The sequence below is a fragment of the Neoarius graeffei genome, chromosome 27 (genome assembly GCF_027579695.1).
Source record: "Neoarius graeffei isolate fNeoGra1 chromosome 27, fNeoGra1.pri, whole genome shotgun sequence".
Classification (NCBI taxonomy): domain Eukaryota; kingdom Metazoa; phylum Chordata; class Actinopteri; order Siluriformes; family Ariidae; genus Neoarius; species Neoarius graeffei.
This window is the reverse complement of record NC_083595.1, coordinates 10,485,703-10,501,270: the sequence shown is the minus strand read 5'-3', so window position 1 is coordinate 10,501,270 and position 15,568 is coordinate 10,485,703. Positions and strand designations below refer to the sequence as shown.

General features: G+C 43.0%; 1 protein-coding gene across 1 annotated transcript in view; it reads left to right on the top strand.

Annotated features, from left to right (window-relative positions):
* The window catches only part of capn1b (calpain 1, (mu/I) large subunit b), a 107,357-nt gene that overhangs the window by 12,961 nt on the left and 78,828 nt on the right, over positions 1 to 15,568 (top strand). Inside the window, exon 2 of the mRNA XM_060911358.1 lies at positions 3,181 to 3,427. Coding sequence (XP_060767341.1) covers positions 3,182 to 3,427 — 246 coding nt within the window. The 5' untranslated portion in view covers position 3,181. The remainder of the gene's footprint in view (positions 1 to 3,180; positions 3,428 to 15,568) is intronic.

The window sequence follows — 15,568 nt, the reverse complement described above, 5'->3', positions numbered from 1 at the left end:
GCAGGTTAGGTTAACTGGTGACTCTAAATTGACCGTAGGTGTGAATGTGAGTGTGAATGGTTGTCTGTGTCTATGTGTCAGCCCTGTGATGACCTGGCGACTTGTCCAGGGTGTACCCCGCCTTTCGCCCGTAGTCAGCTGGGATAGGCTCCAGCTTGCCTGCGACCCTGTAGAAGGATAAAGCGGCTAGAGATAATGAGATGAGATGAGAATGTAGGCTTTTCTGAAACTAAACATGCAAAAAAATTAAAATCGAGCTCTTTAAAGGAGCCGTTTGCTATTTTTGCGCCCTCTGCTGCCTGTAAAGGGAATTGCGATTGCAGTAGAAACAGTGATGTGATGTCAATGATACTGGACATCACGGAGTCCAGAGCACATGGGTGTTGTGGGTCGTCTCCCACAACAGGATCAACGTAATCCAATGCAGTAACCTCATGCTGTGAGGCTGTTGTATACTGTCTTATGGCTACTCCTGTATCACGATATACACTGCCGTTCAAAAGTTTGGGGTCACCCAGACAATTTTGCGTTTTCCATGAAAAGTCACACTTTTATTTACCACCATAAGTTGTAAAATGAATAGAAAATATAGTCAAGACATTTTTTCTGGCCATTTTGAGCATTTAATCGACCCCACAAATGTGATGCTCCAGAAATTCAATCTGCTCAAAGGAAGATCAGTTTTATAGCTTCTCTAAAGAGCTCAACTGTTTTCAGCTGTGCTAACATGATTGTACAAGGGTTTTCTAATCATCCATTAGCCTTCTGAGGCAATGAGCAAACACATTGTACCATTAGAACACTGGAGTGAGAGTTGCTGGAAATGGGCCTCTATACACCTATGGAGATATTGCACCAAAAACCAGACATTTGCAGCTAGAATAGTCATTTACCACATTAGCAATGTATAGAGTGGATTTCTGATTAGTTTAAAGTGATCTTCGTTGAAAAGAACAGTGCTTTTCTTTCAAAAATAAGGAAATTTCAAAGTGACCCCAAACTTTTGAACGGTAGTGTATTGCCGGCTTCTCTGTCCTTTATGTTCATGTTCCACTTTCCCTGCTTCATGTGTTTCGAATGCTGTGTGTGTGTGTAAAAGCTATCTGCCATTTTAGAGCGTGTGTGTAGGAATATAGACACTCTGCTTGCATGCTTACAGCTGTGTCTGTGCTGAATGCCGGTAATAGCAGTCCACACACGCACGCGCTCTAAAAAGCTGTCTGTGTCAGTCCCCCAGTCTGTTTCTTTGTCACATCCACACAATTTTATGTTTAATGCTGCAGGTCTCTCCCTGCACACATCTTTCCATTTGTCTCTCTGACACACACACTGACTCTGTTTCTGTGTCTCACTATCTACAAATCATGCGATATCTTTCGCTCACATGCACACATCTTAGTAACACACACTGAACTTCAGGCCTGTTCACACCAGAAAACAACACAGCAAAACATCACAAAAGTAAGACCTACGATATTCATCAAGTATTTTTTCAGTCAGACCTCTATACTTAACATCATTGTGGTTGCCCATATGTACGCGGCATGTTAACGAAGCAAAAACACGAGCAGAAAATTCAATACGAACATGTTTTTAGTGTGTTTTGCACTTGCAGGTCAACGTATGTCATCCTTCTTGTAAGCAAATGAGACGGTCTGCTATTAAAAACTTGGGCATAACCAATGTCTCTTTATATTTTAAAAAAAATAATAATAAATAGCATCATAGAAAGTTCTCGTTTTTCATTCAGGAGCCCAGACTGTGCAACATGTGGTTTCACTATAGCTCCAAAACAAACTAGGCGAGCTCACAGCACCACTACAACTGCTACAAGCATGCCTTAAAAAAAGGTTCATTTTGAACCTTATAGTCTCATCTCATCTCATTATCTCTAGCCGCTTTATCCTTCTACAGGGTCGCAGGCAAGCTGGAGCCTATCCCAGCTGACTACAGGCGAAAGGCGGGGTACACCCTGGACAAGTCGCCAGGTCATCACAGGGCTGACACATAGACACAGACAACCATTCACACTCACATTCACACCTACGGTCAATTTTGAGTCACCAGTTAACCTAACCTGCATGTCTTTGGACTGTGGGGGAAACCGGAGCACCCGGAGGAAACCCACGCGGACACAGGGAGAACATGCAAACTCCACACAGAAAGGCCCTCGCCGGCCCCGGGGCTCGAACCCAGGACCTTCTTGCTGTGAGGCGACAGCGCTAACCACTACACCACCGTGCCGCCAACCTTATAGTCATCCTAGTGAATTATTGGCACCCTTTATGAAAAAAAATTTATAAACTTTGCTTGTTTACTTCCTCTGATCGTTCATGCAATTATCCACTCAGCCAGTCACGGAGCTCTAACCCAGATAAACACTCTTTACAACCGTGGCGAGCAGAAAAGCATCTCAGAATGCCCAACACGCCAAACGATTGAGCTACAACCACAGGAGACCGTATGGTATCAGGTTCCAGTCACAGTTGACTCGCACGAAAGTGAGTGAGAGTCACGTGATTGGCTACTTGGATAAACAAATGAGTTGTTAAACATGATTTTTTTTTTTTTTTTAATTAATTTAACAAGCTGCTGTTTGGAAGCGTAGCTCTTCCTGAAAGCATCGCATGCAACGCAGCTTTGGAACTCCAGCTTGAATCGTGTGCTGTCCGATGAAACAATTATTATACTTTTTGGCCAGGATGACAATTTGTAGGGACGGGGACCCCTTATACTTAAAGTAATTAGATATTCCATTTGATCCATCCAGAGAAGTCCTTTTGAACTTATTTGACGTTACAGGATGATGATCAGTGCTGTTATGCTTATAATAATTATAGGGTGCTAATAATTTTAAAACAAGTGTTCTTCAGACAAAGGGCACTATAAACGAAAAGGTTAAAATAGAATTGTCGAGCATCCCGATACGTTTAAGTTCAAAATACCACTTATTGCGTGTGTTATTGATTTTTATATAACCATTGTTTTCTCAGTTTTGTTTCTGATGGGCGCCATTATTTATTTTTTGCTCTTTATTGATTTGAGTTGTGTTTTGGTGTTAACAGGCCTGTAGACACTGACAGCCTTTCTGAGAGACACGCTTACTGCCATTTCTCTCACTCCCTCTCTCTCACATGTGTGCGCACACTCATTTTCATGTTTCTCCTGTGCCCCCTGTAGCATGTACGTGATTGGAGGGATGTCGGAGAGAATTAAATATGATCGCCTGCGGGCCGAGGGCGCAGGCACCAACGAGCAAGCACTGCCCTTCCTCAACCAGGACTACGAGGCACTGAAACAGGAGTGTTTGGAAAGCGGCAGTCTCTTCGAGGACCCATGTTTCCCTGCACAGCCACATTCACTCGGATTCAAGGAGCTCGCGCCTTACTCATCTAAAACGCGTGGAGTCGAGTGGAAGCGGCCCACCGTGAGTCACAGCATCTATACACAAGCTAGCTAGTTCACAAAACGAACTTCAATCACCATCGCTGACAAAGATGCAGGAAAAGTGGGTGTGTCTTCGAACCTATATATCAACTCTGACACACCCCTTTCAATGTTTCTTTATAGTAATTCCAAAGAACCATCTAAGAGAGAACAACTGTTTATAAGATGCTGTCGCATAAGTGTGAACGTAAAAAAAGTAACTGTAGATTGATACGTAATTAAGTTGGTGTTTGTCTTCTATCAAGCTGAGGAGCGAATTTAATAGGAAACTCCTTCAGTTTTATGTTTTTGTTCATCAGGGCCTAAGTAACAATTGTGTGGTCCTTGCTTACTTTGATAAACCAACAAGTAACCTCAGGGGACGTACGACAAAAACGTAGCCCTACATTCAGAAACCAGATGGGGAAAAATAAATAAATACACCCTTCTTATTTCCACCATCATTATTAAAGGAGAACTGAAGTCTTTTAAACTTGCTTTATTTCTTAATTAACGTGTTCTTCAATTACGTTTTCGGTTTTATTAACCTTATATCGTGACTCGTATTGGCAACTAATTGCAATTAAATATTATACTTATCGGCCTGTTCGGTTTTTAGCCATGTTGAATTTAGTTCGTTTGGTCCACGGCAGGCGTCGGTTATCCGCGCGATCTTCACAAGACTTGCACGAGACTTCGAAACGTGAAGTGTCACCCAGGTGTCAGTGCCACCGTTTTGAAAACTGTTTTCCAAACGAAATATTGCACAAAAACGAGTTTAAATAACGATTACTGCCTACTTTTTTTTTCTTCAAACTTTTCTGATTGCTATCAGAACAAACAAAACTTCCGGCTTGATTACATCAGCATTCGAAAGAGGGCGCGCGCGGCTTTTGACAACGTTGGCAGATGTCGGTCACTTTGATTTCCGCTGTACGTTTTACTTCCGTCCTACGACGTCTCGCACAGGTCTTAACGGATCTCGTTTACGGCCATTGCTTTGACATATGGACTGATATATTACAGAGCATATTTCAAACGCTCATAACTTGCTATAGCAGTGACAAACTAGCGATCAAAAATGCATTCCGATATTTAATAAAATGAGAGAGAATTTTGATAATGAGAAAATTTGCCTTCAGTTCTCCTTTAAGTGGCTAGGTGTTACTGATTGTACAAAATTATTTAACCAATAAGTGTGACTAGTTCTATGAAAGCAGAACTTTTGGCAGTTTGGGTTTCTGGAGCACTCCGGTGTGCGTCTACATCATGTCAGGAAGAATAGACATCAACCATGACCTCAAGAGGCAACTGTTGCTGCTCATCGATCTGGGAAGGGTTATAAGGCCATCTCCGAACAATTTTATAATTCACAGTTCTACAGTGGCCAGGACTGTTTACAAACGGAGAGTCTTCAAAACAGTTACAAGTCTTCTCAGGAGTGGGCATCCTGGCAAATTTAATCCAAGGGCAGGCTGTTTAATGCTCAGAGATATGAAGTAAAATCCAAGAGTGGCATCATGTGACTTACAGGCCTCTGTAAGCACGTTAAATGTTTGTTCATGATGGCACAGTCAGAATAAGAACCAGGCTAGGAAAAAGCCCTTCTCCCTAAAAAGAATATCACTACGTTCAGACTGCAACCTGAAATGACCCATATCCGATTTGTTGTGAAATCCGTTTTTTTTTGTTAGTCCGTTCACATTACCAATTATATGAGACTTGTATGTGATCTCCAATATGAACGGAAAACGACCCAAAAGTGTCCCGCATGCGCAAATTGACACGTAATAAGCACATCTACGTAATACGTAAACAAAAAAAAGCGCACTCTTCAAGTTTGCAAGTAAAGCATGGAGATGAGGCGAGACCTGGCGATGTGGTTTTTGTGGCGGCGGCGGAACTCGCACAATAATCTGATTAATGTGGGCAGCAGACTAATGAGACCGAAGGTGTCAAATTACTGGAAATTTCCAGAATAATCTTATAATACAGGATGGTTTAACATCCAGGTCCCTACCAAATCCACCATTGGCTTCAGTGCTTAATTTGTAAAGTGGGAGGTCCCGGAGTGCAGAGGATGAGTGGCTCCGGTGTGAAAAAAAAGAAGGGGGGCGCTTCTGGGCATGTATTGTAATAACACTGCAAATTAAGTTCATCTGCGAAAAACCCCGCTCACACTCTGCACTTGAGATAGGGACAGTGTTGATCGCGGCCAAGAGGCCCTTCAGTTCATCTGGGATGAATTCTCCATTACTTTCCCTGAATGCCCTGATGACATGTCGTGGGGCATTGATGCAAAACTGCTGGCAGAGCGCTTCCACTTCTTTTTCCCCGAACAGCGCGTCTTCCTCCCGCGGCCACAGAAGTGTACACCCTCCTTTTCCGTAATATGCAAACAGATATTTTGTGGATGTCGTTTCATGAGAGAAATCACCAACAAGACAGATATCAAAATCAGACATTAAAGGAACAGTCCACCGTACTTCCATAATGAAATATGCTCTTATCTGAATTGAGACGAGCTGCTCCGTACCTCTCCGAGCTTTGCGCGACCTCCCAGTCAGTCAGACGCAGTCAGACGCGCGGTCACTCCTGTTAGCAATGTAGCTAGGCTCAGCATGGCCAGTGGTATTTTTTGGGGCTGTAGTTAGATGCGACCAAACTCTTCCGCGTTTTTCCTGTTAACATAGGTTTATATGACCAGTGATATGAAACAAGTTCAGTTACACAAATTGAAACGTAGCGATTTTCTATGCTATGGAAAGTCCGCACTATAATGACAGGCGTACTAACACCTTCTGCGCGCTTCGGCAGCGCATTGATACTGAGCTCCGTATCTGAGATATCTGAGCTCCGTGTTAGTACGCCTGTCATTATAGTGCGGACTTTCCATAGCATAGAAAATCGCCACGTTTCAGTTTGTGTAACTGAACTTGTTTCATATCACTGGTCATATAAACCTATGTAAACAGGAAAAATGCGGAAGAGTTTGGTCGCATCTAACTACAGCCCCAAAAAATACCACTGGCCATACTGAGCCTAGCTACATTGCTAACAGGAGTGACAGTGCGTCTGACTGCGTCTGACTGACTGGGAGGTCGCGCAAAGCTCGGAGAGGTACGGAGCAGCTCGTCTCAATTCAGATAAGAGCATATTTCATTATGGAAGTACGGTGGACTGTTCCTTTAACACTAAATAAACTTGCATTTATTTAATTATTTGTGTTTTTTTTTTTTTTTTTTATTTTGTTACATAGTCAAGAGAGGTGGCGGATCACTGGATCCAGTGTAAGTAGCTGCCGGAGCCAACGTCTGAGGTTCCGGAGCGCGCTCCGGCTTGCTCCCCCTCAAATTAAGCCCTGATTAGCTTGATCAATTCTATAAAAGTCTATTTAAATTCTGAAAACTGTACAAATGTTGTTTTCCACCAAAGAGGCGGGATTAGCCAACGCAGAATAGTGACGTTTGTCTCTTGTTGATGACGTGTAGGTCGCATGAATGCGACCTGTCCGGTCAGACTGCAGTCGCATGTGAAAATATCGGATATGCATCGGATTTAGGACCGCATATCCAAGCGGCCTGGGTCGCATGCGAAAAAATCGGATCTGTGTCGTTCAGATTGTCAATAACAAATCGGATACAGGTCGCATATGGGCAAAAAAATCGGATATGGGTCGTTTCAGGGTGCAGTCTGAACGTAGTCTATGATTCCGACGTCAATAAACTGAAGCAATGCTGTTTGGGCAAAATTTCTCAAAAACAATGTGAGGTACTGATTCTTCGGAAAACGTTTATTTCAAGTTATTGTTGCTAAAGGTGGTTCTACGTGTTGTTGAATTTTTAGGATACTTATTTTTCTGAATTTTTTTTTATTTCGGGGGAAAATGACTGACTACATATTAACTTTTTTTTTTTTTTGTCATCATCGCCTGAGGTTTTGTATACAAGTTAGTGAGGACTAAGCATTAGTTATTTCGAAAGTCGAAAGTCCTTCCTGCGCTGTAGGGCGCCGCCGATCTCCGTTTCTGTAGCCCGTGGCCTCTTGCCTATTACGTAGCTAGGGTTACAGTAAGGGGCTAGTCCTCTGGTAACCGGGAGAGTTTGACTCCCTGCTCGCATCTGTATTGCCGCATGCCTTGCCAGAAGGCAGTAGGTACTTTTTGTTTTTTAGATTTTTCATGGTGGTCTTTGGTATGACCCGACCGCGAGTACAACTCCCGATCGAGAGGCGGACACGCTAACCACTAGGCCAGCTCGCGGTTAAGCATTTGTTATTTAGGCCCCGATAAATAAGAAGACAGAATTAAAGGAGGGTGTACTTTCCTTTTCTCATGACCTTTTTTTAAATAATTCCAACTGCAGTTAAAAATCTTAAAGGGGAAAACAAATGCTGTAATAAGCTATACAAATGTTTTGACACACTGGAACTGGTTTAGATTCTGTGAAAAGGTTCAGGAGTTAAACGCTCGAGTTGGATGTGGTAAATATTTGCCTCAGCCATCAAATATTTGAGTAGTTGGATCGTTGAATAGATGGATTCATATAAATGAGTGCTGTGAGCATAATGGCATACAGTCATGTGTGTATGTGTAGGGGGTGGGGTGGGGATATCCTTTGGCTGTAACCATCGTTTCAGGCTTGTCGAGTGCAAGAGGCCCACAGGAGGGTTTTTCTCTTGTGGTCAGTGCTAATACATGCAGCTCATGCTAGTTTTTCACATCTTTCTGACGACATGAGGTCTGCTTCCTCGAGTAGTTCATTCGGAGAAAGTCGAGTCGAAAGCTCATGTCTTTAGAGACAGAGATCCAGTGTTTTCATACATACAGTAGCCTACTGTGCAAAAGTATTGGGTGTATGTAAAGTCGACCAAAAATGGCTTAAAAATAATGAAATGAAATGTTTCAGCATAAAAAAAAAAACTACTATAAACAGCAGTAAGCCATAAAAAATGAAACGCAGTCCATATTTGGTGTGAGACAACCCTTTGCTTTAAAAAAAAAAGTCTCCAGTCCAATGAGTGCAATTTTATGCGGAAATGAGCTGTAGGTTTTACTGAGCGTCTTGCAGAATCAGCCACAGTTCTTTTGGACACTTTGACCGTCACACTCGCTTCTTAAAGGAGAACTGAAGACACATACTTTCTTATCAAAATTCTATTTATCTCATTTTATAAAATGTAGGAATGGATTTCTGATCGCTATTTTGTCACTGCTATAGCAAGTTATGAGTGTTTTGAAATATGCTCTGTAATATATCAGTCCATATGTCAAAGCAATGGCCGTATACGACATTGCCTGAGACCTGTGCGAGACTTCGTAGGACGGAAGTAAAACGTACGGCGGAAATCAAAGTGACCGACATCTGCCAACATTGTCAGAAGACGCACACGCCCTCCTTCAAATGCTGACGTAATCAAGCCGCAAGTTTTCCCTGTGTCTGAAATCGCTCCCTACTCACTGTATAGTGGGGACGCCATTTTGTAGTGCTGTCCGAACCCTTAGTGAGGATTATGTGGGAAATGCGCTCCGTATAATATGTATTTATCACAAAAATACATATACGTTATTTACCAGCTGGGAGGTCTGTATCGTGAAATACCGTGACCAAGATTTTGAAAGTACTGACTGAGGCCCTCTGGGCCGAGGTCAGTATTCAAGGCCGAGGTCACGGTATTTCACCATACGGACCGACCTTAAGCTGGTAAATAATATATTTATTTTTTTCTTTACCAAATTCTAACAGAAAATGAGAGCGCCTGAAAGGGAAAACTGAGCCGAGCCGCCATTTTGAATCCTCATTCACGGCTGTAATGCAAATTGCTTCCTCCTCGGTATACAAGTGCACTTCCATGGCAGGAAAAAAACTACATTTTACCGCCTATGTACTCCCCTATTTATACAAATAGGAGTCATTCAGGATTCAGCCATGTTTTTGCTCGGCGTTAGCAAATTACAGGTTTTAGCTTTCTCCTGAAATGTTTTATTTCTTCTTCCTCAGGGTAGTAAAACTCGCTTTCGCTGTGAAGACTGTCGTTATCGCTATCCATGCTGTAAAATTAATGCTATTCTCCTGAGAAATTCTGGCAAAATTTTATAAGATTTTTGATAATCTTAGAAATAAAGCTTATTAAAAAAAAGAGAAATGTTGACAAAACATGCTACTATGTTTGTTGTTGTGAACGAGCGAGTCGTCAGAGGTCCGTGACCGGGGTCCGTATCGTAGGATACAGACCTGCTTGCCAGCCAATCAGAGCGCAGGATTTGGACCGCGAAAAAAAATGCATGTATTTTATTATTTTGAAAACCCACCAGCCGCCTGATCTGGCACGTTTTAATTCTGCGACAGTAATGATGTAAATACCAGCACGACGGACTAGTCCTTATCCTGTCGTCTTTCCAACTCTTCTCTACTCCACGTTGGTTCGAAGTCGTATTGAATAATCTCCATCACTCATGAAGCTGGCAAATCTCGGAATTAATCTAAATCGGAATGATATGGCGATCTGGCTGCCATGTAAACAGTTTTCAAAATGGAGGCGCTGACACTTCACCTTTGAAGTCTCACACGAGTCTCGTGAAGATCGCGCGGATAAGCGACGCCTGTCGTGGACCATATGAACTACATTCAATGTGGCTAAAAAACGAAAAGGCCGATAAGTGTAAGATAATATGCCAATACGAGTCGTGATATAAGGTTAATAAAACCGAAAACGTAATTGAATAACACGTTAATTAAGAAATAAAGCAAGTTTAAAAATTACTTCAGTTCCCCTTTAATATATGTTTTGTTTTTTTTAATCTGAAAAGTGCTCTCTTATGTAATATGCTGCTCAGATACAAACTTTTTTTTTTTCCCCCCTGTAACATTTAATTTTGTGCTGGAAAACGAGCGATTGCACTCTAAAATGTTTTTCTACCGACTTCAGGGTTTTTTCTAGAAAAATTTAGTATGAGGGAGCGAAGCGGGGGGGGGGGGATGGTGCCGGTTGTCCCCCCCCGCCGTGCAAAGCCTTTGAAAAATGCTCCAATGGGACATTCTGAGGCTATCTGAGAGGGAAATTGTAACAAATTGTCTGTCAACATTGAAAAAGAAAGAAGTAATCTTCTTCTGCCCCGGACAGTCTTTGGCTTTCTTCCGCTTCGTGCCGCGGGATGACATCTTTAAATGCCCAAGTGTCAACAAAAACAACTCGCGAACCACTTCTGTCAAAAGCTCCCGCGCTGGTGGGTGAAAGGTCATTCAGTCTCGAGAAATCTCGCTCTACAAGTCAGCTGACCTTGTATGTAACCCATGTCAAATCTCGCGAGAGCAGTCGCGACAAGTAAACAACTAAACAACATGGCGCCTCAGTCTGGAAAACGCCAATTCGGATTGTTTTTGCACCGTCTGGCGGTGTATCTACTATGATTGGAATATTTTTGGAGCAATTATAACGTATTTGATGATCAGACACATTGTCACGTAGTGTTGCTGGGATGTTTTCACGGAGTCGGTAAGGGGGCGCACGCCGAGAGTAAGAGGGCGCAGCGCCCCTGTTCCCCCGTTTAGACGAAAGCCTGCCGACTTGATAATGTAAAAGTCATAAAATAGAAATCTATAACAAAGTTTATATGGAAAAAAAAAAAATAGGGTGCCTAAGAATTTTGCACAGTTCTCTCTCTCGAAATGTCTTCCAAACCATATAGAAGTCATAGAATATGTGATGGTTCTCCATTCAGTGGTCCATCCATCCATTATCCGTAGCTGCTTACCCTTTGCAGGGTCGCAGGCAAGCTGGAGCCTATCCCAGCTGATTGAGTGAGAGGCAGGGCACACCCTGGACAAGTCTCCAGATCATCGCAGGGCTGACGCATAGAAATAAACAACCATTCACACTTGCGGTCAATTTAGAGCCACCGATTAGCCTAATCTGCAAGTCTTTGGACTGTAATGGAAACCCACGCAGACACTGCGAGAACATGCAAACTCCACACAGAAAGGCCCCCGTCAGCCGCTGGCCTCAAACCCAGAACCTTCTTGCTGGGAGGCGACAGTGCTAACCACTACACCACCGTGCCACCCATTCAATGTTCAATAAGTGTAGTTTCAAGGTGTGTGTGTGTACAGAGCTCAGTGTAAATGAGTCCACCCCCTTTGAAAAGTAACACTTTAAACAGTATCTCAGTGAATACAATTTCCAAAATGTTTTCAAGACAAAGTTTAATATAACATCTGTTTAACTTATAACGTGAAAGTAAGGTTAATAATATAAACTTAGATTATGCATTTTTCAGTTTTACTCAAATTAGGGTGGTGCAAAAAGGAGTACACCCCACAACAAAAACTACTACATCTAGTACTTTGTATGGCCTCCATGATTTTTAATGACAGCACCAAGTCTTCTAGGCATGGAATGAACAAGTTGGCGACATTTTGCAACATCAATCTTTTTCCATTCTTCAACAATGACCTCTTTTAGTGACTGGATGGAGAGTGATGCTCAACTTGTTTCTTCAGAATTCCCCAAAGAAAATGATGTCTTTACACCATGAAGGTGAAGGCTACAAGAAGATCAGCAAAGCTTTACTTATCAGTCAGAATACTGTAGCAAAAGTGGTACAAAAATTTAAGAAAGATGGAACTGCAACCATCTCACAGAGACGTCCAGGTCGTCCACGGAAGTTAACACCTGGACAGGAGCGTCTTCTGATGAGAAGGGTTGAAGAAAATCGGCATGCAAGTTCACTGCAGTTATCTAAAGAAGTAGAAAGCCAAACTGGGGTGACTGTTTCCCGTGACACAATACGGTGTACACTGCAGAGGAATGGCATGCATGGATGCCGTCCACGAAAGAAGCCTCTCCTAAAGCCCAGGCACAAAAAAGTCCACCTAGAGTTTGCCAGGGCCCATGCTGACAAAGATGAAGACTACTGGGACATGACAATGATCCTAAACACACATCTAAGGCCACTGTTGGATTTCTGAAGAAGAAAAACAGGGTGAAAGTGATTCAGTGGCCAAGTATGTCTCCTGATCTGAACCCAATTGAACACCTATGGGGAATTCTGAAGAGACAAGTTGAGCCTCACTCTCCATCCAGTATCCAGTCACTAAAAGAGGTCATTGTTGAAGGGAAAAAGATTGATGTTGCAAAATGTCACCAACTTGTTCATTCCATGCCTAGAAGACTTGGTGCTGTCATTAAAGGTCTGATGACACGAACATGACTCTATGCAATTTCTTAAATAAACTATACAACATGGCAAACATGTTAGATTTCTGTTATAATTACGTGAAAAGAAGCTGTTGTTACGCAAATATCCAACTTTTAATTGCACAGCGCAAGAAAACTGGGTCCGTGGCTCACGGCCATGTTGTGACGTCAGCGGGAGAACACGCTGCGGTTCACTGGCTGTTCTACTCTGGTTCTACTCAATGGAAATGGCGCATGAAAACGCCGGTGAACTCTCTAGTGCTAGCTCTTCCTCTTCTGGGAGTCTAGAATTGTGTTGATCTCTTCCGAATAGAATCTATGATAGCCTACCCTCTTTACCCTTTGCCTCTCGTTGCTAGGCAGCAGTTACATGAAAGCCGCAAGCTTTCACAAGCAAATACATGACTGATATCACGCCGACTTTATGATTACATTTATGATTATCATGTAGAATCTATAGCTCTACATACCTTTATCTTATGTCGTTTCACAACACATGTTCTGACAGGAGGACTGTCTTTTGGATCCGGCATAGCTACTAGTAGACCCCCTCCGGAATACTGGCAGTGTTGCCAGATTGGGAGGTTTCCCGGCCAGTTGGGCGGTTTCAAGTGCATTTTGGTGGGTTTTGAACATATTTTGGGCTGAAAAATGTCAGCAGTATCTGGCAACAGATACTGCTGACGTTTTCCAGCCCAAAATATGTTCAAAACCCACCAAAATGCACTTGAAACCGCTCACCTGGGCGGGCAACCTCCCAATCTGGCAACACTGTGTAGGCACTGCTGATGGTAGTAACACACGTTTGTGCTGAACTGAACACCCAAGAGATTCTTTTAAGCTGGGAAGGGTGTCAAAACAATCCAAATCGAAGTGTTCAGAGCACAGGACGGATGTTGGTGAGGGCTCCCACTTGTCATGAGTACGCCTGACTTGCTTCACCCACTTCGCATGCAGCTCGGGATCTCTGGGAAACTTGAATAAACTTACCCCATCCTTGTAGGTTTTGGAGCAAAAGCCGGCAACACAACGCGAAGGCATAATAACTAATATATATATATATATATATATATATATATATGTGTGTATGTATAATAATAATACTAATAATGACAAACTGAACACCTGTCGCATCAACAACAAACTGGTAAGTTAGGAGGAAGGTTCTTTCGCTGATGTCATATAGCTCCTCCTCCTCTTTCGTCTCCTGGGTGCTGCAGCCCTGTCAAATTTGCCCAAATAGCTGCGTTTTTTATCATAACTTGTAAAATAGGCGCCTTCGTGAATTAATATATGGATCATCGGGAATTACTTTTTATGTTATAAAACATCGCCAAAGATGTCAAAAACGTGTCATCAGCACTTTAAAAATCATGGAGGCCATACAAAGTGCTAGATATAGTAGTTTTTGCTGTGGGGTGTACTCATTTTTGCACCACCCTAATTTGAGTAAAACTGAAAAATGTGTAATCTAAGTTTATATTATTAACCTTACTTTCACGTTATAAGTTAAACAGATGTTATATTAAACTTTGTCTTTTCAACATTTTGGAAATTGTTTGTGTTCATTGAGATATTGTTTAAAATGTTACTTTTCAAAGGGGGTGCACTCATTTACGCTGAACACTGTATGTTACTAAATTATAGAGTGTACTTATGGCCCTTTTCCACTACCCTTTTTCAGCTCGCTTCAGCCCTGCTCAGCCCCTAAAACTCGCACCGTTTTGGAGTGGGGCTGAAGCGAGCCAAACCATGCCGAGTGAGGCTGGGGGCGTGAGCAGACACTCCCCTGTGCACTGATTGGTGAGGAGGAGTGTCCTCACATGCCCACACACGCCCCACGAGCGCGCTGGGATCTGTAAACACCGCAAACCCGGAAGAAGGAGAATTACGAATTACGAGAATTATGAAGCCTTATGCGCCTCGCCTCATCTATACGCTCTTGCCAGTATCTGTTGGCGTTGTCGGTGACAACAAGCCACAGCACCAAGACCAGCAACACTAACGACTCCATGTCCTCCATGTTTATTGTTTACTATTCGGGTCGTGAGACTACCGCTTAAAAGCTCACTGATGTCACTGTTTGCGCTGCTTAACGACATCACGTGACGTCCACCCACTTTCGCTAACTCCACCCAATGTATCCACCCACTTCCAGCCAGCACGGTTCAGCGCGGTTGTAATCGAAATGCAACTCCAACAGCCCCGCTCAGCTCGACTCAGCACGGCACGGCTCAGCCCGACTCAGCCACGTTTGTAGTGGAAAAGCGGCATTATTTTTCTCCAACCGGTTTCTGAATGTTGGAACACGAACCTACCAAAGGCTGAAATACAGTGTTTGCATTTTCAGACTGTGCACGTTGTTTGCTCAGCACTTGAATGTGGAGTTTGTGTGTAATCGACATGATGCAGCCAAATATTGCACATGATGTACATGGGGCAGTGTAAATTATTACAAGTTAGCTGAGCTAGCTTTGCAAAGTTGCAAGCTTTCAAGGGTTACTTAGCATAAGAATGGCACACTTGTAGATGAAAGTCTTCCGGATTTACCTGGAAATCCGGATACTTGACAAAACTCTTGAAAATCTCCGGTTTCCCGAACGGAGAAATGTATTTTTCGGATTTTTCGCGTTCCTAGACGCGGCGTAATACTTCGCATCGTCCTTGCATGGGCGCAGTCCTTAAATAGCCCAAACATAGTTCATTGATTAAAGACAGGTGTTCTTTGTTAACGGCGCGCGTGCCGGAGCTCGTTAGGCGCGCCTTCAGGTGCACGTGCTAAGGCGCGCAGGACTGACACCGTTCTGCGCAAGCGCAACACAATCGCACTAGAAAGCATGGTCAAGCTGCCAGTGTAGCTGCAGTCTTTTTAGTTGCGAATTACAAGCATTTCCTTGTGTTAATAACTGGCCATGTCAAAACAAGCAAAACTTTCCTCCTCCTTTTG